Source organism: Notothenia rossii, assembly GCF_949606895.1.
Source record: "Notothenia rossii genome assembly, chromosome: 9".
NCBI classification, from domain to species: Eukaryota; Metazoa; Chordata; class Actinopteri; order Perciformes; family Nototheniidae; genus Notothenia; species Notothenia rossii.
The window spans coordinates 34,665,707-34,691,874 of record NC_136907.1 but is presented as its reverse complement, the minus strand read 5'-3'; the positions used below and the strand labels follow the sequence as shown (position 1 = coordinate 34,691,874).

The following is a 26,168-nucleotide window of genomic DNA, read 5'->3' as shown; positions in this document are numbered from 1 at the left end:
CGTGCAATGAAGCAATGTTCATACAGGGTTTTTCTTTTAAAATTTAAAAAATACATTCCCTGGTCTGGTTCTTCTGATTGTGGCTCTTTGTGCACTATGGGTCTTAATAACGTGGTAGTCACAACCTCTATTATAGCAATGTGAAAAAATTGTGACTCCAAGATCACAGAACTCATTGAGAAGTTTGTCTCTGAGTGCGACCCAGAGTAAATCCATACAGCAGCTCCTGGATCAGCTTGAGTCTCCACCTCTGGGTCAACCAGCCAGCTAACAGAATGCAGTAACAACAGACTAGTCCAATTTCTAAAGCAAAATCGGCTGTGTAAAGTTAAAATGGCCCATGGTCACAATTGTGAATCACAGCCAGGTTAAAACGTCCTGTACATCTTTGTGATATGTACAGGTCAGTGATCTAATCCGGTCTGTCACCTGCATGTCTGTATGCTTTCAATTATTATTAAATCGCTAACAACCTACTGCGCCTCCAGTAATATAAATCCCACCAGTTGATGACACTTTGCATTTTAACAGTATCACAGTCTTACTGAGAAAAAATATGTTGTTGACCTGATGGTCAAATTAAAAACTGATTATTAACACCGACATCCAGGCATCTAATGTGATGAAGAAACGTACACTAAGAGAAAAAGCACACTAATAATGTCATGTTGCAGGGGATTTCTTCATGTTTATATTAAACATGTATTCAACCGTTTCCTTGCCATTTCTTAGTGTAAAAGGATAACAGGCATTCAGAAATGGCCCATTGAGTAGTTTGTGTAAACAATCTAATTACCATAAAATATTGTTTAGCGAAAATAATAATATTGAATAAAAAATGGATTAAGCCCGCTGGTGATGAATGGTTTTCCTGCAGCAGACCTCTTTATACAATATTAGCTCCTGCAATTTACCAAATGCACTCATAATATTCTGTCCTGTTAAAATCAGCCTTTCTGCTTCTCCTGTCTTGATTATTTTTCTAAAGTTAATTAATCATTTATTCAGGTAATATATTATACTTAACCTAAACGTTGCATGAAGAAACATGTACCGTTGATACGCAAACTATGCTGCATACATTCTGAATGAATTGTATTCAGTGCGTGTAATTGAGGAGGAAGGTGTTTGATCCTCTGTCTGTTTGCCCTGCAGGACCAAGATACTGCTTTGTTTTCATTGTTAGGCAAGGCTATTGATTAAATGCTCAGTTGTGTGAACTCTAAACTTTGCTTGTCAGCCTGGGGAAACTGGAGGAGGAGTTTGAAAGGAAGTTTAACAGCCTGCCACAGTATAGCCCAATGACATTTGATAAGAAGGGGACTACTGTCGTAAAGAAGAAGAAGACTGACAGCCCCAGCGTCCAAGAGGAAGTCTCTAAAGCCGGGAAAGGTAAAAACAACAATAAACCAAAACAATTAATGTTGTTTAATACGCTTTCATCTCATCCATGTCCCACTCTGCACCTGTTTTTAGAATCATGTTTTTCACACCGCTAGTGTTCCGAGCACATTTTCCCCTTGTTCAAGCAAAAACATTTCAACTACATTAAATAACATAACATTGCCATGCTCTTTTTTTCTTATCTTTTTTTTTGTCGTATCAGGATCATCTCCATCTCAGAAAAAGACTTCATTCCACAAGATTGTTAGGAAACAAAAACACAAAAAGGAGAAACCAGGTGCAGTGGACAAAGGTGAACTAGAATGTTAATCTTTGAGCATAATGACGTAGGAATATTTGTTTTATAGCTATATTGCCGATTCCTCTTGCAGTTGCTTATTCTTACATTTATAAAAAAATGTCTTCATTATTGCTTTAAAATATCCTTTGGTGAGAAAAACGACTTACATTTTCAGAATGTACCTTTACAGCCCAAAAAAGTCCTTAATTTGCAGTAAATAACGCTGTAACAACTCTGTAATTCATGTTATACACTCACATGATTCAACTCGCACTCTTAATACAATATGTGCAGAGGTAAAATCATTGAATTGTCCTCTGACCTTTTCCCAACCACAGGGGCACTGAGTGATTCCACCGTGCTGGATTCAGCTGCAAAAGCCAAATCCTGTGCCCCCGTTGCCATAATGTGCCCGGATGTCCAGGGTACCAATAGTATGGAGATGCTTGTTGGTAGCCAGAAGAGAAAGGCAAGAAAGACCAAGATCACACACTTGGTGCGCACAGCTGATGGCAGTGTGTCTCCTGCTGAGGGTGAGTGATAATATTGATCAGTGTTGGATTATAGGGTCTGTCTCGTGTCTAAAGAGTCCAAAGTTTGATTACCACTGTATGTTAAAAAAGCATTTGAAACATGAAAACACAATTAAACTTTAAAGGTGCATGGTCACTACTGTCATGTTTGATGAAAGAATACAAAACACAATGTTTTACCTCCTGTTTAGACTGCAAGCATGTCAGAGATGTTTTTCACTTGTCTCAAGCAACAGGTAAGAACTGAGACACCTCGCGGACTCAATGGCCTAGAAACATGGACCATTCTAAAAATAGCCACTACATTAGGTCAGGAGAGACTTTGTGGGGATAACAAGTTGATAAAGAGGACTCATTTCTGGAACTGTTGGATGGCACATGGCTGTACAGAAGCTGCGGTAGAAACCAATGGGATTTTTTGGGATTATTGAATGCCATCATGCCTCGTGCGGTAAGAGCTGCTAGACTAGCCGGGGTAGAACTACTAGCTGAGGGTGGCCTTCCCCCTGCACAGTCGACTCCAGCCCAACCTACCCATCCTAGGTGTTGGGCCGCAGAGGCTGCGGGTGCCCCGCCCAAGAAGAGGACTAAGCCTGATAGGCTGTCCTCCAGGGTGGACCTGCTCACTACTGAGCTAGCCCAGATGAAGTCACTCCTCCTGGCTCTCCATTCTGGTGCCCGTACAGAGCACGCCGCTGCACCTAATCCACCCATTGCTTAGCTGGTTCTCGATGGCAGTTTCAGCCACTAATTTTAATGAGTATGACGAGGAAAGCCCATCCCATGCTTCTGGGCCTGGCTCCTGTACCTCAGCTCATTGATCCTGGGAGCAGGGCTCTCGACTAACTTTTTTCACCATCCTCCTGGAACCGTCCCGAAATTAATGTGGACCGTCCCGAATTTAAAATATTAGTTTTTCTACTACTTATCATTAGTTAAAATCATTCAAAGTGACCTTTAACATAAATAAAACATCATACAAATCATTAGATGATAATTCATCAACCTTTTTATTTGAGTAAATCAGTCAATCACATGACAAAGGCCAAATATATTTAAACAAACACACAAACGAGAAAATTACTAATATTGAATCAAATCAAGTCCCATCCAATTAACAAAAAAAATCCAACACTCTGTCCTGAAGACAGAACCCAGAGTAACCACTAACCAGGAGGAAAGTCTGTAACACAGTCAGGAGACCTTTACAAACTGCCCCGCCCCCTCGCACACTGACGGGAGAGAGAGATCTCGTCTGGATTGGAAAGCTCGAAAATACATCATAGACGCATGTTGTAGTCTTATTGCATATTAGAAACGGAGTTGGATAAACTAAAACTGCGATATAATGTTTATGTAGCAATACTAAATATGACATATTTTTTAAATGTCTCCAGTACTGATAAAAAGTCAGATAACGTCGGAGCTTAACGTTACCACTGTCTTTAATAACTCCGGCCCGGGCGGAGCCCGTTTTAATACCGGGGCTCGGTACCCATCCATACATGGGGAGAGGCGCAGCATATTGCTAAGGACTAAATACGATGGAGGGTTCTCATCTCAGCCTTATTACCCATAGGGGATGAAGTGGAGTAAGTAAATAAAGAGGCCGGCGCTCCAGGTTCTGGTTCTGCTGTGCGTTTTTGTGATGTAACGGTAAAACATTTCAGAATTCCTCCACGGGATACCATTGTCATTTTACATCACTCAACCCGCGAAATACACACACTCAGTACATAGCCTACTGTAGATAGACCCGCGAATTTGCGGGCCAGGAATTCGCGGGCACAGCCAGCTGTGCGGCTGGCTGACAGCACATGGACACTGTGTGTGTGTGTGTGTGTGTGTGTGTGTGTGTGTGTGTGTGTGTGTGTGTGTGTGTGTGTGTGTGTGTGTGTGTGTGTGTGTGTGTGTGTGTGTGTGTGTGTGTGTGTGTGTGTGTGTGTGTGTGTGTGTGTGTGTGTGTGTGTGTGTGTGTGTGTGTGTGTGTGTGTGTCTGTGTGTCTGTGTGTCTGTGTGTCTGTGTGTCTGTGTGTCTGTCTGTCTGTCTGTCTGTCTGTCTGTCTGTCTGTCTGTCTGTCTGTCTGTCTGTCTGTCTGTCTGTCTTTCTTTCTTTCTTTCGCGGGTTGCTAAATGTTTTGTGTGTTTATGTTGACAAGGAGGTTTAATAATTGTGTGCTACACACAACGTGCAGTCGATTACATTTTCATCGCCGTTTGTAGTAGAGTTAGCAGGGTATTTTTATTTTAACTCTCGTCCCAAATTCGTCCCAAAATTATTTTTTATCCTCCCTGACACTATTTTTTTCGGCCCCGGGAGGTCCTTAAGCTCGAGCCCTGCCTGGGAGGGGGCAGATGACGGCTCCATGGGTGCCGTCATTCGCTTGGCACTGGCTCGTCAGCGGCTGGATGTACAGCAGCCCGAAACAGCGCCTGCCAGTGTGTTCTTCAGGCGCACTCTGGCACCCGCCACCTTTACCGTTCCTCCCTCTTGTGAGTATCTGAGGGAGTTATATGCATGCTGGAGGGACACTAAGGCCTCAGCGTCCCACGAGGGGGCCAGCGCGGTCAAGGCAGCCTCGGCATCCGGTGCCTAACCGTCGCCCCCCCCCCAGAGCCTCCAGAGGCCGGGGGGCAAGGTACTGAGGGTCTGGGGCCGGCTGTCGGTTATTTCTCCAAGCAGCAGCTCAACTACTGGGTAGCTCAAGCTTCAGACCCCTGGGTGGTTTCCACCTTAACCCAAGGGTACAAGCTTCAGTTCCGACGCCGGCCCCCAGCCTTCAGTCGGGTCAAAATGACCACCATAAGCGACCCGGCAAAAGAAATCGCCCTAAACCAGGAGCTGTCAGTCCTCCTTGCCATGGGTGCAATCGAGCCTGAAAACCCCATCTCACAGCCCGGGGGCTTCTACTCGACTTACTTCCTGGTAAGGATGAAAGGCGGTGGACTTCGCCCAATCCACGATCTGAGGGGACTCAACAAGTTCCTAAATATTTTACCTTTCCATATGCTGAGCACAGCGGACGTTCTTCGAACCGTTACCGGGGGGGAATGGTTCTCGTCCGTCGACTTGAAGGACGCTTATTTTCATGTGCCTATTGTGCCTCATCACAGGCAGTTTCTTCGCTTTGCCTTCAAAGGCTGTCATTTCCAGTTCACCAGTTCAGGGTGCTCCCATTCGGACTCTCCCTCTCCCCAAGGGTGTTCACCGGGTGTGTCGCGGCAGCCCTGCAGTCTCAGGGTATGAAGATTCTGCCATACTTAGACGACTGGTTGATCCGTGCACCATCCCGGTTGCAGTCGACCAGGCTCTCCTTCTCTCTCATGTCGCCCGGCTAGGCCTCAAGGTGAACATGGAGAAGAGTTGTCTGAACCTCTCTCAGAGCCTAACCTTCATTGGTGTCGCTCTGGACACAGTCACTATGTGGGCCTGTCCATCTGCTCAGCGCCTGGAAGACATCCTCCAGCTTCTTCCCCTCTTCAAAAGGGGAAGGTCTCTGGCATAAATTATTTTTCTCCGCCTCTTGGGCAATCTAACAGCTGCCTCAGCTGTCGTTCCCTTGGGCTTGTTGTCACTGCGCCCCCTGCAGAGGTGGCTGAACGGCCTCCACTTAGACCCCAAGTTGCACAGGCACACAAAAATCAGGGTGTCACAACAATGCCTCTCCACTCTATCCCCATGGAGGGAGAGGTCAGATATGTTGAGGGGCATGGCCATGGGCTCCGTCCCTTTCCGCTGAGAAACCGTTGCGACGGATGCCAGCCTCTCGGGATGGGGTGCGGTGTGGCAAAACAGGACAGCCCGTGCGGCAGTGGTCTGTTCAGGACTGCACAGAACACATCAACGTGTTAGAGCTGCGAGCTGTGCAACTAGCACTCAGGCACTTCCTGCCATACCTGAGGGGAAGGCATGTGCTTGTCCGCTCGGACAACACTACAACGGTGTATCACAAACCACCAGGGGGGCACCAAATCTGCACGCTTGCTAGAGGTGTCCCAGACTCTCCTGAGCTGGGAAGCTCCTTGCCTCCAGCTGTGGGTCTGGCCACTAGAGGGCCCCACCCGCTGCTGCCAATATACCGGCGGGCCAGATCTAATAGTAATTTAAAATTATCCTGCGGGCCGACATTAAATCCACCAAGGGCCTGATTTGGCCCTCGGGCCTTGAGTTTGACACATGTGACCTAGGCCATCCCTATAGGGTAAGTACTCAGACTTCCTCGTGACTCTGTTGATATAAGTCATCCAGTGCTAAGCACCGCCTGTGGCGGTCAGTAAGGATGAAATAGAACGATAGTTACATATGTAACTACGGTTCTATGAATCCCAGATGACCGCTAGAGTTCTTGGTCACTCGGAATCTCGTGTTCCCGCGAGAAGATTCCATAGGACTGAACTCGTTGACAACACCGGAACTTATGCCTTCCGGGGTCATATGAGGTTACATGTGACTTTGTTGATATAAATATTCGACCTGCTCATGCGCGAGACAGAATATATTGAGTGCTAAGCACCCCCTCTGGCGGTCATCCGGGATTCATACCAATGTGAAGGGGTGTGGGCGGATCGCTGCCCCACAGTCACATCCAAAGTTTCCTTGTGAAAAGGTCTCATCACATGTTACTTTAATTTTTGTATTTATTATTATTAGCTTGTTTAGGAATATTATTATTGTGAGAAGTCTTGAGGTTTGGATTGCAAAAAGTTGTTTGTCATTACTCTTTTTTTCTTGAACTAATAAACACTTTATGGGCTGTATTTTAAGAACCTAATAAACACTTTATGGGCTGTATTTTAAGAACAGAATATATAAAGGAGAGCTTACTAGCTAGAGACACAATCTGCTAAATAAAGCCACAGGTTTGATAAAATTGTTTCCTTATTACACATTATTGAAACCTTAGTAATGAATATTTGTGATATCATACTTAGGACATGTTTTAGTTTGTCCTTTCTTTATGTTTGGATGGGATGTAATTGAAAGAACTCTCTACGTCACTCTAAAAGCTGATACAGTGGAAAGTAACCACTCGATGAATGAGTAAAATGAGTAGTTACTTTACAGACGTATTTTGAAAAGCATGGCAGACACTAGTGTATTTTCTCATCAAATGATGTCTGTTAATGCAGAAAAATAAATAATTGGAATTTTCCAAGGTTTTCCTTACAATTGTGTTCTTTTTGTGTGTTTTTACAGAGGACAAAATGTGGGACCAGAACCACGAAGAGGATAAGAAGCCATTACCCCAACAGATTTTATGCAATGTCAAGGGTTGCTACAGTAATCCCAGAGCACAGGAGGCGGAGAGGAGCGCTGCAGCACCAGAGCTGCCTGCTTTCTTCAGCCTGGCAGCCCTTGCTGAGGTAGCAGCCATGGAAAATGTTCACAGGTAGACACCGCTTGGACTTATTTTTCTCACTGTGGAATGTTCTAAAATATCCTGGAGTCATTGGTCAATAGAGTGTTTTTATCGCATCGCTCCCTGTGAGCCCATAAATGATAATGTCAACTAAAATAAGACGTTATAGGCTGTAGAAATACTACTTAATGTGAGGTTTGGAGTAAAAATACACAAAAGTAAAAAAAAAGCCAATCCTCATCATCTGTTGTTCTCCTATAGTAGCACCCATCACAATTGAGACACTGCACTTTAACTCAGTTGGTAAAGCACTTTTAAGTAAAGCCTTGTATGTATCCTGTTTGACCTTTTCAGAGGCCAGAGAGGCTTGGCTGAGAACCAGAAGAAAGAGCTTAGCCAGACTCCAGTCCTCATCTCCTGCGCCGACCAGTGAAGTGTTCTGCTGTGAGGAGAAGCCACAACATGGCTCTGGCAGTGGTGGTAACCCTACACTGCAGGGAGACTTAATGAGGGAAGCTTTGGACAAACTCCACCTTACCCTTGTGTTGAATTTGCTTGAGCTTGGGTTTTAGTGGGTAAAAAGCGCTCTCCTACTCCCTGTTCCTCGCTATCTCAGTGTTTTTCCCGAATGCCTTCCTTTGGCTTGAGGGAGGGTGCCTTTCTGAACTTCTCCAACCCCCTTAGATACTCTGTTTGGCCCTGTGGAGGAACCAAGCTGTCCCCCATTGCATGGCTTCCCTTATAGAGGTGGTTGTCATGGGTTTATTGTACACCGTTTTGTCCAATAGAGGCTCTTTTTAAGGTCAAGTATTGCGATTTTAAACAATTGCATTTTATTAGGTAGGGCAAAAAACCCAACACTGCATTCCTTTTATAGACAAACACAGCTTTCTGTCACCTTTTTACCTCACACACATGCCTACTGAAGAGTTCCCTCCACCTCTGGTAGAATACCTCTGTATTTGAACAGTTCTTATCCCTCCCATTCCTTCCAGCTTCAACCCAAAATGACTGTAACCAGGGTAAATGATCATGGTGGATCGACTTTTAATACCAACTACTTGCTTAGTGTTTTCCTGTGGTACACTTATCTGGTGTACTCAAACTACAAAGAAATCATGGTTGAGTATTTGTATGTAAGATATGATGCTACTGTAAAACAGTATGTGGTAGCTATGATTAATCACGTTAGACTGAATGTGTAAGAGTAAACCTGTTCTTACCTTTGCTTCTGAACTAGAGCTGACTATAGCTGAGGGTGTTTGTTTGTCCTGCTTATCCTTTAGTTGTAGGTTCGCAGTGTCCCTTTCAGGCTTCTGAGACAGTAGCTCAGCTTCAAAACTTCTTTTTGTGATAGGGGGGGTGAGTGAAAGTGATCCAAATATAGCCTTAACCCTCCCACCTAGACCCTCCTACCCAGACCTAGAACCAGCTTTCTGCTCAATGCCATTACAGTCCTAAAGTCAGTGAAAACATTTTTCTTTGAATATATCTTTTTTTTTTTTTATTGAATAGTGAAAAGCAGTTTTATCGATAGATCTTATTGCAGTTTGCGTAGCAATTAGAAAGGTTAATTCATGTGTGTATTGAATTGTAGCTGAAGTTTGGGTTTCTCTTGAAATGGTTACACATGCCTTGTCTCCACCAGTTGCAGTGTTCTTCAAACATAGCTCTTGATAGTATCTCCTTTGTCCTCAGGCATGGCTAAAGCCAGCCACAAACCCCATCATAAAAGTTCACCAGTTTGCTAGTTTGTTGGAATATTTGTTTCATGCAAATGTTTTATACTACATGTCTCATATAATTAGCTATTTGGAAAAAACACAATACAGAGATGAAATGTTATTTGTTTTATGATTCTTTGTGGAAAAAAATATAGTAAAATCCGACCATGCTATGTTCCTTAAAGAACTAATGGAGACAAGGCATTTGATAACTGTTTCCTCTTTCTCTGTCCTATCAGCCTTTTGAGATTGTTTTGCCAAGTAATGGTCTACTCAGAGGTCCAATATAATCAATGTTTTGATTTTTTGAAGTATTTATATTGAGATGCAACTTGTGTGTTTATTTTTGGCTTTGTTTTGTTAGTGTTTAGTCAAAATCATTCCATTTCCACGCCTCTGTCTTGGACATACTTTGGTTTACAGTTAATCAGCTGTAGTAGTGACGAGGATGAGGATGAATGCAGTACCTCTGCAGGGGCGTTGTCTTCCCAAGGGTTGCTGCCACACAGAGGGTAACTGGCCAGCAATACTCCTCAGCTTCTGAACCCCAGCCTTTTGTTCCTCTGCGTAGATCAATACTTAATCTATCACATTTTAGATCCACATTTATGACTTTTATAGCGCTTTGTTTTCTATTTAATTGTTCTTCTGTTGAAGTGTTTATAATGCCCTTTTAACTAGGTCCTCTTTGTGCTTTTTCCTCTGAGGTAAAGTTTACTGGATTAAGAATGTTTTCAAAAAGATCAAGTTCATAGACTATGAATGCATCTATGCTTACCTGCTAAGCAAACAGGCACTGAGATAAAATGCACGGTCTCCAGACAATGGGTTGTCTTTTCTCCTCTGGAGGTGTGTATTTGACTGCAACTGCAGCACCATTTCTTGGATATGGTTTAAGGTTGTGTTCAAGGTTCTGTCAGAATCTTAATGACAGGCAAACAAAAAACAAATGAATGGGATTTCGAGAACTCGTGCATCTTGAAATAGAGCATGTTTGCTATATCAACACATTGTTACTAATAGTTGTTGGTAATAACATTCTGTAGGCCCTTGCGTGCAAATAGTACAGTACATGCAACAAATCTACAATTCCTCACTAAATTTGTTCCTAATAACCAACTAACTGCAAATATGTTCCAGTTAAGCTGAAGGGAATCACTCTTTGCTTTATGATAATCTTACTAATGAAATGGTATATCTATTTTTTCAGATATGAGAACAAAGTTACATTAAGGATGATTGCATCCAAGCAGTAAACTGTATAGTTCTTCCACTGGTGAACATCAGTGTAATTCTTTGCAAAGACAAAGAAATTGTCTTCCCCCAAGAAAGAGATATATTTGCTTATAGCAAGTGAGTTTATTAACATTTGCCAAAGAAAAGGGAAATGTCAATTCAATGGAAATCCTGTCTTAATTAAGAAAGCTGTCATAGCAGTTGTGCTGCATTTCCTATGTGTGTAAATCTTCAGGTAACAATATCAGCACAATTCATCCTGTGTATCTAATGGGACTTTGGTGGTGTGGAGCCCAGAGTCGGAACGAAGTGCAACAAAAGGGCACTGCTCAATGCCTCTTTTAATACACAGTACCTTAGGACCCAAACCAGAACGATCATGGTCTTTGAAGAAAAAAACGAATTCTTACCCGCTCTATGTAAATTATGCATTTTAACTATATGCGAGAGTCCAGTCAATAACAAATCCATACATCAATAAGGAGCCATAATACTGTCATTTCCCATCTCCTCACTTTTTCTATCCAGAAAAATGCTTCGATAAAGTTGATATTCCTATATTGGTTACCTAAATGACTACAATACCCTTTTGTGCTAGTACTGTCTACTTGAATGTAATCATTTTGTACCTGTATTTTTCTAATTCAGTCTTGATTGTACTGTATGTATGCTGTAATGGTATACTGTTCCTTAGGTGCATAGTTCCACAACTAACAGTTCTCATGACAGGATAGCTGCTGTGCTGCGAACTCATTGGAAATGTATGGAGGTGTTTAAGTCCAAAGGACTTACTGTACCATGTGAGCATCGATGAGACTGACAACCGAGTTATTCTTTAAGCGTGGTGGGACAAAAGCTTTCCCTGCTTTGCTACTTCCTTTTCCTTTGCAGTAAAGTGAAAGCTTGATCAGGACAGTTTATTAAACAAGGACGCTCCTGCAATCACATAGAACTATTGAATGCCTGAGTTTCAACTTATTTATTTCTGTTCCTTTTTATAGGTTTAGTTGAATAAAAAACGATGAAATATAAAAATGAATATGCATCTATTTATACCTAAACATGTATAAGATGATCAACCGTTTACTGGAATGTAGATCATGGCTTCCTTTTATCCTTTGTTTTTAGAGTTGAAGAGGTTTTGCCAGATCTTTGCAAGTTTCTTTCCACTAATTTGTACAACATGTGCTTGATCTAATTTATGGTACTGGTAAGCATCATCACCGATTAGTTGTTTCTTCTTAATTGCTACAGCCCAGTGGTTAAATGCAGCCTTGCCTTACTGGAACCCAAGCTTAGTGAGGGATCCCCCCCCTCCCCACAACTCCTATGTCATTACACTGTTTGCTGATGCAACTATTATTCCTTTTACACTTTCTGCTGACGCAACTATTACTTGTTGAACACCTATTAAAATGACCTCTGTTGCATCTGTGTGAAAATATTGGTTGTTAATGCTGCTTTGTTAAAAAAAAAAAACATTGTTAGTCTCAATGAGTAACGATGTGCACCTCAACTTAAACATGGACACGGGTCATTCATTCCTCACAGGGTTTTGTTGTAGTGTACATTGAGGCCTTGAATGGTAGAACATAATAGATAATCCACAACACACTCAAACTCTAATTTAACCTCCTGCTTCAACCCCAAAAGTCAGAAGGATCGGGGCCCCTTTTTTAATTCGGCATATATTCAGTAGTTCCATATTCACTGCCCTAGTTTTTAATTGTTTTTTGTTTTATATAGAGCCAAATATCAACTCTGCGTACAAGGCTAGTTACTATACTATTAGGTATTGTCAGATAGATATGTGTCCTGCTTTGGATCTCACTAGAAGTAAAAACATTAAACATGTTGGAAGAGCTTTTGTCATGCTCTATATTTAAATGATGAGCATAAATGTTGACAGTGCCTTTCATATAGCCTACATTAATACTAGGCTTGTTTGAACGAGAATGAACGAGACCGACGCAGACCTGCGCAATTGCGATCGCCGTCTTGCTAGTGCGTTGCATGATGGTTAGTCATTTTGTCCGACTTGCTCGGTTATGGCCAGAAAGGATCCGTCTAGTGTAAAACTCTCGCGAGAGTTTGGCTGAATGTCACATGGCTGAATGTTTACGTTTGACAGGCAGCCTTTCAGTTACGATCGTTAACATCAGTTGGCCACAGCAAATGATGGTGAGAAGCTAAACTATCTATTAATTATGTCAATGACAGGGAGTGTGATTATTGAAATAGGGTGTTAGCGGTCTTGTTGGTGTTCAAAGAAGAATGACAACACTGTAAATCACCAACACTATGTTTTATTTTGTATTCACAGGCAATTCAACGTTGTCGCAGTAAAAGTCCCAAGATAGCTCCTGGTGCAATAAAATGTTCCCTTGCAGTGTTTTACTATTAAGTCTGATGTTTCTCTATTAATATTGCCGCTGCATTAATGTGTATGTTGCATCATGTTACTGCTGTAGATGTGTTTCCGAGCCGCTCCGATTACAACGAGAGTTACAACGAGAACGTGACGTCATATTTACACTAGACGGATCCGTTCTAGCCATAACCGACTTGCTCTGGAGGCTCGCCTATATGAGACGTTGAAATCTCGCGGGACACAGACGCCCGCAGCCTTGAGAGCGAGGCGCAGCGAGAAGGCGCAGTTCCTCTCCACGGGCTGCGGAAGCGAAATGCTTGATGGAAAACGACTCGCTGGTATCTCGAGCTGAGCGCTCATTGGTGGTTTTTACCCCGTGCTGCTGATGAAGCTCTCCAATTGGCTCGGCAAAAGCTTATTGTTTTGTGTCAGTTTTACGTCGCCACTTCCATTCACATTTTTCATCATTGTTCCACAATGTTTATCATGAAATTAATATCTATATATTTTATACTATACTTGCACTGCTTACCGTTTTCATACTTTATATATCTTAGCATATTCATACACACTGTTCATACTGCTCACAGGCTGCTGTGTATATCTAGTGTATTCATACCCCTCACTGTTTATTCATCATTCCATTCATATATATTTTATTCTGTCTATTGTGTACATTACTTTTCACTTTACTGCTTTTTGCACTCCTGGTTAGAAGCTAAACTGCATTTCATTGTCTCAGTACCTGTAATAGTGCAATAACAATAAAGTTGAATCTGATATTGAGGAGGAACAAATGTAGGCTATTTACTTAGTACATATCTGACATTAACTATTAAACACATGTGTGTATAGAGAACCGCAGTGACGCGTCGTAAAACCCGGAAGTAAGTTAGCATTTTTGGCACTTCCGGTTCCTTCCTCAAAAAGCAATGCATTTTTTCCATAGGGTTTTGGAAAATAGCTCGAAATAAGGTCTGTGGTTGACACTAATTTAAGAGGTAATTGATGTTTTGTTCTACGACATTAAATACATCAGCAGTGACCCCACTGGGGATTTTTGAAGAGTTTACTTGTCTGAAAAACGATGGTTGTTACCGAATGGCTGAATAGGACTACAGAAATTGTCGAGGCCGTTGTACGTCATTACGCCGAACACGTAAACACTCCCGCTAAGTTTGTTTTCCCCTGTGTTCTGCTTAAAAGCAAGTACCTGCCTATCTTTAGTATCTGTATATCTATATCTGACCATTAGAATCTGTGTTTTTGAAATTGTCGTTTTTAACGCCGTAGTTTTACAAATTATAGAATAATTAATTACCAGTGTTCTCCAATTTTACTCGGCAGTTCGTTTCGTTGGCTAACGTTAGCTAAAGCTAGCGCTACTAGTTAGCTACGCAATGGTTTGTTGCTTTGCTCCGGGTTGCAGCCACAGGTCTTCGCATGAAACGTGCTTGTGCTATCGTTTCCCGGCCAATGTTTTCCAAAGGAGAGTCTGGATTCGTGCCATGAGGTAAGCTGACGTTACATTTTTGTCCATGTCACGGTGAAATGTAAATAATGGGTAGTGACTGTATCGCCGTTATAGAGATGGCGCTGCTGAAAAGACCGCAACATAAGTAAAGATAATGAATACATCCTATTAAAACCTGCGTGGCTTATATGATAAGTCTTATTAGTACAAGCAGCATAACGTTTCACAATGTAACTAAAGATTGTAGTCAGGGAAATCAGTTTGACATATTGAACTAGAACTAATAACAAATCACCTCTGGCTGGCAGAGAACTCTCTGCTCCATAGCTTCTCTTGGATGTAAAATCACATTTATATTCAATTTAATGAATATAAATCTCTCACATACTTTTGTATATATATATAATAACTTATATTTTGTTTTTCTTGTTATGCTGCTGCAACACAAACATTTCCCAAATTGGGATCAATACAGTAATATCTTATCTTAATTAATTAAGAAATATAACTATTATAATTAGTGTAGCAGCTGACACCTATTTTCAATATGGATTAATCTACCATTTGTTTCTTTAGTTCAATTTTCATCTATAAAAATGTCAAAATAGTGAAAATGTTCACGAGACTTATCAAAGTGCAAGGTTATATCTTTAGATGTTTTGTTTTAGCCTATGTACTGTATGTCTTAATGCTCTTACAGTATATGTGACGGTGTGACTTCCATGAAACTATATTTTATATCTTCCCAACAGACGAGCTGACAGAAAACCTAACACTCTAACAACCACAACATTGCAAAGGCGAGTAAATGTAAATTAAAAACAATTCAAAATTTTATTATTTCTTCTTCTTTCTTGCAGTGAGGTGAAGCTGACCTTGCACTTGGTGCCAGTAAGGATGTTCCTCACGCAGGCTGAATGTTTCTCCTTCCTTACTGACAAAGAAGGCCTTGATTTGCAATGCTTCACTAATTGTAATTTCCCTTGCTCCGTAGGCACACTTTACCTCCAGCACAGCGGAAGACCCTACCAGACCATCTGGAGATGCCCCCAACATTCCTGATTGGGAGAGCCACAAATCTGACTCATGGACCTGCATCTGAGTTGCAGTGGTGAATGCCCTGACGCCCTCACATTCATTCATAGTCCCCCACTGTACAGACAAAACACCATCAAGGGCCTGTTGTTGCCCTAGCACCCTGGCAATAAAGGAAGCAGTCACATGCTTTGACCTCAGGACAGCTCCAAAGTTGCTGGCAGTCAACCTTCCTTTCCTGAACAAATGCCAGTTTGGGCTGGTTCGCTGACCAGTGGTAGCCACCTGAATTGCCCTCTGTTGCTCTTCAGACAATGCCATGCTTGCCACAATTGCCTCAGGTCCCTGATGCCCAACATATTTGATAATTTCAGGAACAGTAAGTGTTTCCAAGCTGTAGTGTTCCTCTTCTGGCTCGGGGGAGAGAAGCCAAGAAATTCCTGAGAACCTGCCCCCGAGTCTGTCCCTCAGCCAGTCACGATCTTCGGAGGTGGGCTCCTTTGTCAGCGGGTTAAATTAGTTATTGGTTTCAACAGTCACATTAAAACAGTTACTAAATCAGCTTACTATCACCTAAAGAACATATCTAGGATTAAAAGACTAAAGTCACAGCAGGATTTGGAAAAACGTGTCCATGCTTTTATCTTCAGTAGACTGGACTACTGCAATGGTGTCTTCACAGGTCTCACTAAAAAATCTATTAGAAAGCTGCAGCTGATTCAGAACACCGCTGCTCGAGTCCTCACTAACACTAATAAAGTGGATCACATCACTCCTGTTCTGAAGTCTTTACACTGGCTTCCTGTGTGTCAAAGAATAGATTTCAAAATACTGCTGCTGTTTATAAAGCACTGAATGGTTTAGGACCAAAATGCATTTCTGACCTCCTGCTAAATGATGAACCATCCAGATCTCTCAGGTCTTCAGGGACTGGTCAGCTTTCTGTCCCCAGAGTCAGAACTAAACATGGTAAAGCAGCGTACAGTTATTATGCTCCAAATATCTAGAACAAACTCCCAGAAACCTGCAGGTCCGCTGCAACTTACTACTTTTAAATCCAGGCTGAAGACTTTTCTTTTTGTCGCTGCTCTTAATTCAACTATTAATATCTTAGACTGCACTGTAACTTTTATCCATGTATTTTTTCTTTTAATGTTTATTTTATTAGCTTTTCTTTTTAATGACTGATTTTAAATGCCATTTTCTTAATGTCTTTCATTTTTTGTAAAGCACTTTGAATTGCCTTGTGTTGAAAAGTGCTATATAAATAAACTTGCCTTACCTAATAAAGATTTCATGTGACACATAAAATTGATTTGTTGATGGGAATTAATGTGAATAAATTAACTCGGTATTAAAAGGTTAACGGTACTCTTGCTATCACTACTCACCGACACTATAAACCTTGTCCCTCATGCTAGCCCTGACAACACCGGTAAGCACACCTTCATCTAGGCTGCACTGTAACGTGTCCTGACTTGTAGTGGTTCTCTCCTCTATCTACACTCTTCTTGTCATCTTTGTAAAACAATATCAGACTGGTAATTAACACAGCCATGACTTCTAGTTAAATTCAGTGTGGCTAAAATGAAAAGCTTTGTTAAAATATGCAAGCACGCGAAAGTCAAATTCAGCTTTATTGTCAAAAATTCTACATGTCTTATACATCCAGAAATATCGAAATATCGTTTCCCACAGTGTGACATGTATACATAAAACAAAAAGGGCCTAGATAAACGTGGTATACCTTAAACAAAACGGGCGTAGATAACCGGGGTATACAGTTTAAAATTGTTATATATTTAAAGTTTTCAAAGTGCAGTTTCAGTGCAAGTCAGTTGAAACGATCTTAAGTTGGCGTGACGTTGAAGTCGTGCGACCCTGCTGCTGTACTGGCTTGTAGTTCGTTTATAGCATAACGTTAGCATTTTGCTTCTGCCGACTAGATTTATTATTCAAAAATTATAAAAGTAGGGTTGACATGTGGATATTATCCGGCTGAACAAAACGTGATCCATCTCTTAAATATGTGTCAACCACAGACCTTATTTCAAGCTATTTTCCAAAATCCTATGGAGAAATTGCATTGCGTTTTAGACGAAGGAACCGGAAGAAGTTTACTTCCGGGTTTAAGGACGCGTCACTGCGGCTCTCTATTCCATAGACTGTATAAATGGACGTAGGGTCCGAGACGTCACCCATAGGATTCTGCAGAGTTGCCGAGAAGCCCTTAGTAGGTGAAGTCGGCCACTAACGGCTCGACAGTGACGTCAGAGTTCAACTCCCGCCTACTCCAGCCTGCCCCAAATAAGGGCAAAGAGGCGGAGCCGAGGCGGGACTTGCTGCCACCAAGCGGCAAACTCTGGGGAAGAGCCGGGACGCCAATGCGGAAGTGCCTCAAACTGCAGTTCATCTAGTGGCCAGTAGGAGCAGTCTGCAGAAGGGAGGAATCTCCACAGACCCCAATGTTAAAATGCCCAACTTTAGAGCAGAATTAAACATGTTTACATCGTGGTTCAAAAAACCATATTCTCTGTATAGTTAGATCCCCCCTTCATGAATATGGATTGGGGGGGTGAATTTTTTCTCAAGTCATCTGTTTAATTCATATTAAGCCTTAAAGCTTTTGCATAAATTAGGGCGTGGTCACTTTGATGGACATGTACATGCCTCACTGTCAGCTAACAGCAACTTGTCCACTCTGCTAGGCTACAACCATAGAGGCATGGGCGCGGGAAGGGGGGTGCTGAGGGCGCTGCAGCACCCCCTAGCGGCAGGCAGGGGGTGCGGAGCTCCCCTGTCTGAATTATTATTTGACGGTTATTTCTGCTCCCGCTGTGCATAATCTGTGTAATATGTAGCCAATAAATTCCACATTGTTGGTAAAATGATATTTTGGCCTGCCCCGAATGTTTTTTCTGTAGCCCCGGACAATTCTACCTCAATAATATAATACATTAACCGTGCTTTACCTGAACCTCATCAAGACACTAGAAAGGACGGCAGGACTGTGATTTCCCGTGTTCAGTGATTGCAACAAAGGCAAGACACCAGACCAATCAGAGAGTTGCATGGAAATAAAAGTGTGCTTGTGTCATTCAAGCTCGCGGCTCTGTGTGTGTGCGGAAATAGCGCATTTAGTGTGTGTGTGAGAGAGGGAGAGAGAGAGAGGGACAGGTGCCAGCAGCAGGGACCGTGTTGTTAGCATCTGGTTAGCTAGCTGCACTAACGGACATACGGAGCTGTTTGTTCCACAACAAGCTGGAGGAGAGCTCTCCTCTCAGACTGAGAGGCTCAGATGAGCTAAAGGACTCTCTGATTGTTTAGATAGTTAACTTTAGTCTAAGTTATCTCAATGGGTCTCAAACAGTTTGGTCAAAAATTATTCAAAAGATTATTTCCGCGGCACACCTTCATATGATCATTATAGTTATAAAAAAAATAAGAGAATAAAGGAAAAACAATTATGAAATACTATATGGCAGTAAAACAAGAATACAGTTTGAAAGGGGAGTGATTTGTAAAATATCCATAAAGAAAAAGAACATCTGCTTACAGTTGTGTTTCATCTGGGTGTTGAGAGATGTATCCATAGATCTCTTAATGTTGCTCTCAATGTGCACCAGATTGATGCTTTTAACTTCAATATTTAAAAAAAATCTTCCCGGGGGAGCATCCCCCCGGACCCCCCTAGAGGAGGTAAGGTCCGCTCCCCTCTCGTAAAAAATAGCACTTTACCCCTGCCTATATGCCGTGAGCTGATTATCGAGCCTTCATTGTAACAGTCGCGGGTTTACTGTGTGTTTGCGTGTGGGGAGTTTTTTTGTGCGTGCTCTATAGTGCCCGTAATAGTGTTCACTGGAGTCCAGCACCTCAGCACCCCCACTCAAAATACCTTCCCGCGCCTCTGCATAGAGGCTACAACGTTAGTTAGTTGTAGTTACTGTACTTGACCCTTTAGCCGTGTTCGTGGTGATTGTGCCTTTTAGTGAATATTGTTACAAATACCAGACAACTAAAATGTTGTGCTGTGCGCTTGAATGTACTAACAGAACTTCCAAGAAGTCTAAAATGATAATATTATACATGTCCCGTTCGCAGGTGTTTGTGTGCTTGGTAGCTTAGCTTGTTACTTATTAGCCAGCTAAGGACGTAACCCTTTATACTATATACATTTTAGTTTATGATTCAGCCTTGGGTAAGACTTTTATAGTGGCTAGGACGCCCATAATGCTAAAATGGAGCAAATGTTAATAGGGGACCCAATTATCCCAGTGGTGGCCGCCGGAGCTAACGGAGCCGCAGGGGGCTAGCTCCAGCCGGCGTCCCAGAGCTAGCCCACTGCGGCTCCGTTAGGTCCGGGGCCGGGCAGTGGAGTCCGTCTTTTCTTAACGTGTGAATGACAAGCATTAAGAATAACAAAACAAAGCAAATTCTCTTGCAGATTGTCTCATTTGAATGTAACGTTTATATAGGGGAACTACACTGTTAGCAGTAACTTGGTATGCACGTATTTCATGTTAGCTTAGCTTCTTAGCCTGAGCTAGCTCTGTTTACTTCCAGTTTGGAGGCAGCAGGTCCAGCCTCTGCTCCGCCTCTTTAGCCTTATTTGGAGCAGGCGGGATTATACTCTGACGTCGCTGTCAAGCCGTTAGTGGCCGACTACGCCTACTAAGGGCTTCTCGGCAACTCTGCAGAATCCTATGGGTGACGTCACGGACACTACGTCTATTTATATATACAGTCTATGGCTGCCACCCAAGCCCCCAGGAAGTGCGCCGGACTCAGATGAAAATATATGGAAAATATTCGTGCTGGCCAAACGGCGGTACTACACTTCCGTTTGGTTGCCAGGCCCGGAAACACTTTTTCCCATTGACTTACTTGGGGAAAGAATGGTCTGTAAATCGTTGGATAATTTTTTTTAAACTAAATAAACTACCCAGTATGAACACTTGTATAGTCCTTATTAAAAACATTCGTTCCTCAAGTTGTAAAAATGTGCTAATAACGTTATTCTGAGAGTTATTTCCCTCTGCATTATGAACGCGCATCTAACCCACGGTACCGCGCCGCCCGGGCACGTTCATGTGATGTGACGTGTTCAGTACTAAATGAGTTTTACCTTTACCCATAGATGCACAATAAGAACGGACCCATATCGCCTTACTGCCAGCCCACGGAGCTGTAATAATGGATAAATTGCACATGTTTGCTGTAATTCATCATTTGTAAAATATTATACTACATGGGCTGTATGATGTAAATCTTTGATTAAATAAAGTTAATATTACCGACGTAGATTAACGTCCCTGTAGCTTCTTATTGCACTTGCAATATACCATTAAAGGAGTTGAACGTTGCACTTTGCTATAACTATAATACCACGCAGGGATAAGCCAGAGTTTATAACCTTTGCATGTGGGCACAACACGTTTTGACCCAGATTAATTAGCTATACCATATGATATCGCCCGAGGAAGTCGTCATACTTATAAATATATAAATATATATGTGTCAAAGCTCTAATCAAATTAACAGTTGTATTAATTATACTTTTATATATATATATATATATATATATATATATATATATATATATAGCCTGTGTTGTATATACACACAAACGAACAACCTTGTGTTTGTCAAATAACAAGTTGTATTGTAGTGTTTATTTTAGTGTTGTTTTATGCTTATCCACATTTTGATTTCAGAGCACAGGAGAATGCTGGACACAACATAAAGCTCAACAGTGAAGCTGGCCTTGCTGAACAAAACCATGTAGAGTTATAATATTTATTCAGCTGAAAAAGTCAAAGCTCTACAAAAATGTAATTAAAAATACATAAGCATTTCAGGTAGAAATCAGCATTTTATATAGAAATTCACAAAAATAAGAAATGAAACCTAAAAGAGATTAACACAGTTAACACATGTATACCTCTGATGTCTGGCATAGGTGGAACAAATAGTGACAACAAATGTTAATACAATTTATATAGATTAAAAGGTAATATATATAATATTGATTGCAATTATTATATTAAAAAATCCACCAAACATGATCAACAGGAAAGCCCTTTGAAGGCATTTCATGGTTTGAAAAAAAGTTGAGGATGGGGTCCAGACAGTTCAATCAGAAGAGACTTCATTTTGTTTAAAGAAACTTTATTGACACATGTCATATGATAAATGTTAAGTCTTTGGCGATTAGACCCCGATCCTGAAATCTTATATCTAAAGGGGGAAAAGCCGTGAGCATATAGGGAACCCCCCGGGGTCTAGACACTGGTGATGATGATGCTGAAGATTGGCTGCTGGAGAATGAGGTGAATGTAATAGGTTAAAGACAGCGCCCGTGATGAGCTGATTATAAGCAGCTGCGGAGTGAATGTATACATGCCCAGTCTTCCTGAAAGAACTTGCGCTGAGCTTCATATAGTGACAAGTGTTCAACAGTTCTTCCTGTTGACAGAAGATGGCACTTTTCTGAGAGGGAGCCAGCTGGCAGACACTGGACAGTGGCAAACCAACAGATGAAACAGGAATCCATCTGAGAGGCTATGTGGAAAAGGATAACAAATAATGTCAGCAAGACATGAACATATTTAACCACTATCATTCAATTCTGTAATTAGTATGATATTTCAAACATAAATGGCCTGTCTTAGTTTAAAGCCCACTCACCACGTCAAGGTGCAGGCACGAGTGAGGGCACAACAACGATCACAAACAGTACATATACACGAGACAACACTTACATACATATAAATAACTTACATATACAATGAACATTTAACAAATACAATGTTTTTGGTTAGTTATTTTAATATATTGAATACATTTAACACATTGAACACTTTGAATACTTTGAACACATTGAATACATCATACATTTAACATAAATAACACAATTGAAATGTAAATAACTAAACCCTTAACTACATCTATACATCTCCAGTGTGGCAATATTTCAGCAAGATTTGGTATCAGATATGAAAAAATAACTGACCTGTTGAGAGTTTTGCGTGTCCATGTTCAGTACAGACTTGTGCCGCGTTAAGCGTACTTCAAGTAGTACGTTGAACACAGACTTGCAAACAAAATACACCAAATTGGTCAGTTACAGTTGAAGGTCAAGACAATAACCTGGACTTTCTGTATCTGACCGAAACATTGCAAAAACCCCTGGACTATTTTTCTTTAAATCAAATCACCCCAGCAGGATTCACATACATTGACAAACCTCGCCCACAAGGGCGGGGTGGTGGTATAGCTGCTATTATCAGAAAGGAAATAAAAGCTACCATAATCCCCGTCCCTGATGTTTCTTCATTTGAACACCTGATCTTCAAACTCTCTAGTCCCACTCCCCTGGTCACAGTCATCATATACCGTCCCCCGAAGCCAAACCCCTCCTTTCTCTCCGACCTCTCTGACATTCTCACTCAGCTTTCTGCCATATCCCCATCTGTTCTCCTCTTAGGTGATTTTAACATTGCCTCTGAATTTAAGGAAACCCTTCACTGCTGCAACTTCTCTCAATACATCAACTTCCCAACACACAGCCGTGGTCACATCCTGCAGTCTAACAACAAATGCCTTGACTCAACAAAGAAAATCAACGCAACAGTTTGCATCGATGTTTATTGAGTTAAGACAACTTCTAATGAGATTGTCTTAAAGCAACAAAGTTATTTGAGTTAGGGGAGAAGGCTTTTCCTCTACAATCAGAGGTGTTTTTAATTACCACTTACTTAATAATTGGCAGCATAAACACAAGTTTTTAAGTTGATTACTCAAAGATTAAGTTGTTACGACTAGTTTTACCACATGATTTAAAAGGAATTTTAAGTTGTATGTACTTAATTACCATCATTGTGAACAAACGTTTTTAAGTTGACAACCATTTATAAATTAAGTTGCCCCAAATATATTGTATTCAATAGTTTTTTTTCTTAGCTTTTTCATATTTTTGCCTTTAAAGAAAGAAATTAATTGATTCCACAACAAAAATATTAGGCAATTCACTTTTTATTTTGAACTGCAGTTGTTTATTTCAACACATGATGTTTCAATCAGGAGAGAATTCATTTTGTTTGAAAATGTATTGACACATGCCATATGATAAGGTGCATGAACACCTGAAATCACAGCTGACTGCTGGAGAGAGGAGAACCATTTTATAGTTTGGCTGCAGCACGTTGATTGGCTGTTGGAGAATGAGGTGAAATGTAATAGGTTAAATAGAACGCCTGTGATGAGCTGATTATATGCAGCTGTGGAATGAATGTATACACACCCAGTCTTCCTGAAAGGACTTGCGCTGAGCTTCATTTAAATCTTGAAAAAAAGATAAATAACACAAATTTAAATTGCCCCACAAATAATAAATAACCATATGAGCCATACCATGGTAAATGGGGACACAGCAAATAAATGCTGCCATCACAACGAAGTTAAAGGCCTTTGCATATTTAAAACCAGTGCCAAATATGTAAAATCTGTAAAGTTTTTGTAAAACTACAGTAACAAACTCTCAATGGCCCCAATCTGCAGATCACACACATACATTTTACAAAAGATGTAACAAAGATGTTTACACTGCCGACAGTCATTATTTGAAACAGTATGAACACATTTAACGCAGAATGCTTGCTCATTCATTTGTTTCCCTGGACCACGATGGTTGCCATCGTATGGTCAGATCCTGGGGTGGACCTGTCACTGATGAAGGCGATATTCATGTCCTTTTGAAGCACATTAAATAATAGGTTAGCGCATAAGAGATAATGACTTAGGTAACTGCATACTTTTTAAACTGTCACTTTAAGCTAATTCAGAGCCATTATTACCAGCTGCTAAAGCAGCGCTGGTATTGTTTTCACCTATTGAGTCTGCATGTGTGTGTCATCATGGCAATGTGGTCCTGAAAACACACAGAGGTGGTTTTGAGTTCTTTGCCTAGTGTTTAAATGCATGTGGACAGATTTTGTCAATCACAACCGTGCAAGTTTTAGTGTACCTTCTCATCTTTTTCACAGGTTCCATACAATATTTTAACTGGTTAAGTGAAGAGCAGAAGCCACTTTTCAAATTTTACACAATCCTTTTTCCATGCGATTGATGTCAACACCTATACATGCTGAACGTTGCTAAGATATTATTGATTGAGGTGTGGCCAAAAGCGCAATATGCTTCAAAATGTAACTGACAGAGAGCAGTGCTTTTGTCCTGTGTTTTTACACTGTGCCCATGGATTTTATTTTTTTTCAAGATTTTTAATTACGTCGCTAAACTCCTTGAAAATGTCCTCTTCCTTTTCTCCAAGGTACACGACAAGGTATTCTGAATGGGTGACTGCCAACAACTTACATTTCAATGACAACTCTAAATAACGATCCTACCTCAAGAAGCATGTCCTTGATCTGCTTCACCGAGATTCATTTTGAATAAAAAGCAATATCACAATAGTAACCAAAGTATTTTTACTCTCACAGTAGCCTCTATACTTTGTACCCTCTCACAGAACTATTCACAGTTGCTAATTTTTGTCAAACAGCAATTTGCTATACAGTGCAACTACAAAGCTGTAATTGAATGACAAAAGATGACACTCACCTTAAAATGTCCTTTGTATAGTATTTCTATTTGTCTTAACTGTCGGAACTTGTCCAGGCATGTTAAGTGGGAGTGGACTTGAAATCCTTAACTCAAGGTGTAGAACAATTAAGTTATCAAACCAATTGCATTACTTACTATAACTTGTATTTAGTTTTAAGTCAATTAATGCAGAAATCAGAGTTCAAATTACACACAATATTAAGTTGATGTAATTACCAACATTATTACGTCAACACAACTTATAAATTAATTTTTGCAACTTAAAATGTTTATCTAAATCAATTAACTCACATTTTTATCTTGCAGCCATGCATTTAATTAAGTGGAGGTGAAAGGTCGCCTAAATTCGTTTTTAGAGTGTGGACTTGGTCTGCTCCACTGGTCTCACCATCCATCATCTCTCCAGCCTCAATCCCCACATCTCTGATCACCAGGACCCAGGAGTTCAAAACTTTTAATCCCTATCTGATCAAATCAGATATGGATTTTGGGGAGTTCAAAACCAAAAGACAGGATTTGGATCACTTTGATATCCGATTAGATCAGGAAATCCAATCCAAGCTTTAATCTGGATCAAATCTTCAAAATGGGTAGTTCAAACCAACAACACAGGATTGAGATCAGTTTGATCCCAACAAACTGGATTAACCTGATCCCACCAGAGGGGTGGATTTCCAGTGGATTACCAGAGCAAAATGTATTGTACAATTTATTTTAAAATATGTTTCAATTGAAATAAGATGGCAACGTTTGTTAACTGAAATAATACACAATTTTTAGCCTTCATGGGAAATCAATTTTATTTTTCATTTTTTGGTCACGTTTGTGGTGGCCTATTTTGTTTTCAACCAAATGTTGATGACATAAATGTTTATGATCATACAAGTATCACAGCAAAGATTGTCAATCACAAATTTAATTTCGATTAAAGTAAAAATATCTTCAACAAAAAAAAAGTCCATCATCTGTCATCACCTTTCAAATAAAAAAATATAATTAAACATTATAGATGTCTCTGCAATGTGGTCTCTTGTCTTCCTTGTATTATTTTTCATGTCCACTAGATGGCGATCGTTAGGATTAAAGCACTGATATTCAGGATCTAGTGATCTTGAAAAATCATAATC

The 26,168-nt window shown here is 40.8% G+C and overlaps 1 protein-coding gene across 10 annotated transcripts in view; it reads left to right on the top strand.

Moving 5' to 3' along the window:
• The window catches only part of bbx (BBX high mobility group box domain containing), a 28,184-nt gene extending 16,217 nt beyond the window's left edge, over positions 1-11,967 (top strand). For 8 of the 10 annotated variants that reach the window (XM_079649915.1, XM_079649912.1, XM_079649914.1 and 5 more), the window contains 5 exons: positions 1,241-1,392; positions 1,607-1,696; positions 2,023-2,217; positions 7,415-7,607; positions 7,932-11,967. In XM_079649915.1, coding sequence (XP_079506041.1) covers positions 1,241-1,392; positions 1,607-1,696; positions 2,023-2,217; positions 7,415-7,607; positions 7,932-8,010 — 709 coding nt within the window. In that variant the 3' untranslated portion in view covers positions 8,011-11,967. The remainder of the gene's footprint in view (positions 1-1,240; positions 1,393-1,606; positions 1,697-2,022; positions 2,218-7,414; positions 7,608-7,931) is intronic. The other 2 variants (XM_079649911.1, XM_079649919.1) reach the window with 1 other exon arrangement.
• The last annotated feature ends 14,201 nt before the right edge of the window (positions 11,968-26,168 follow it).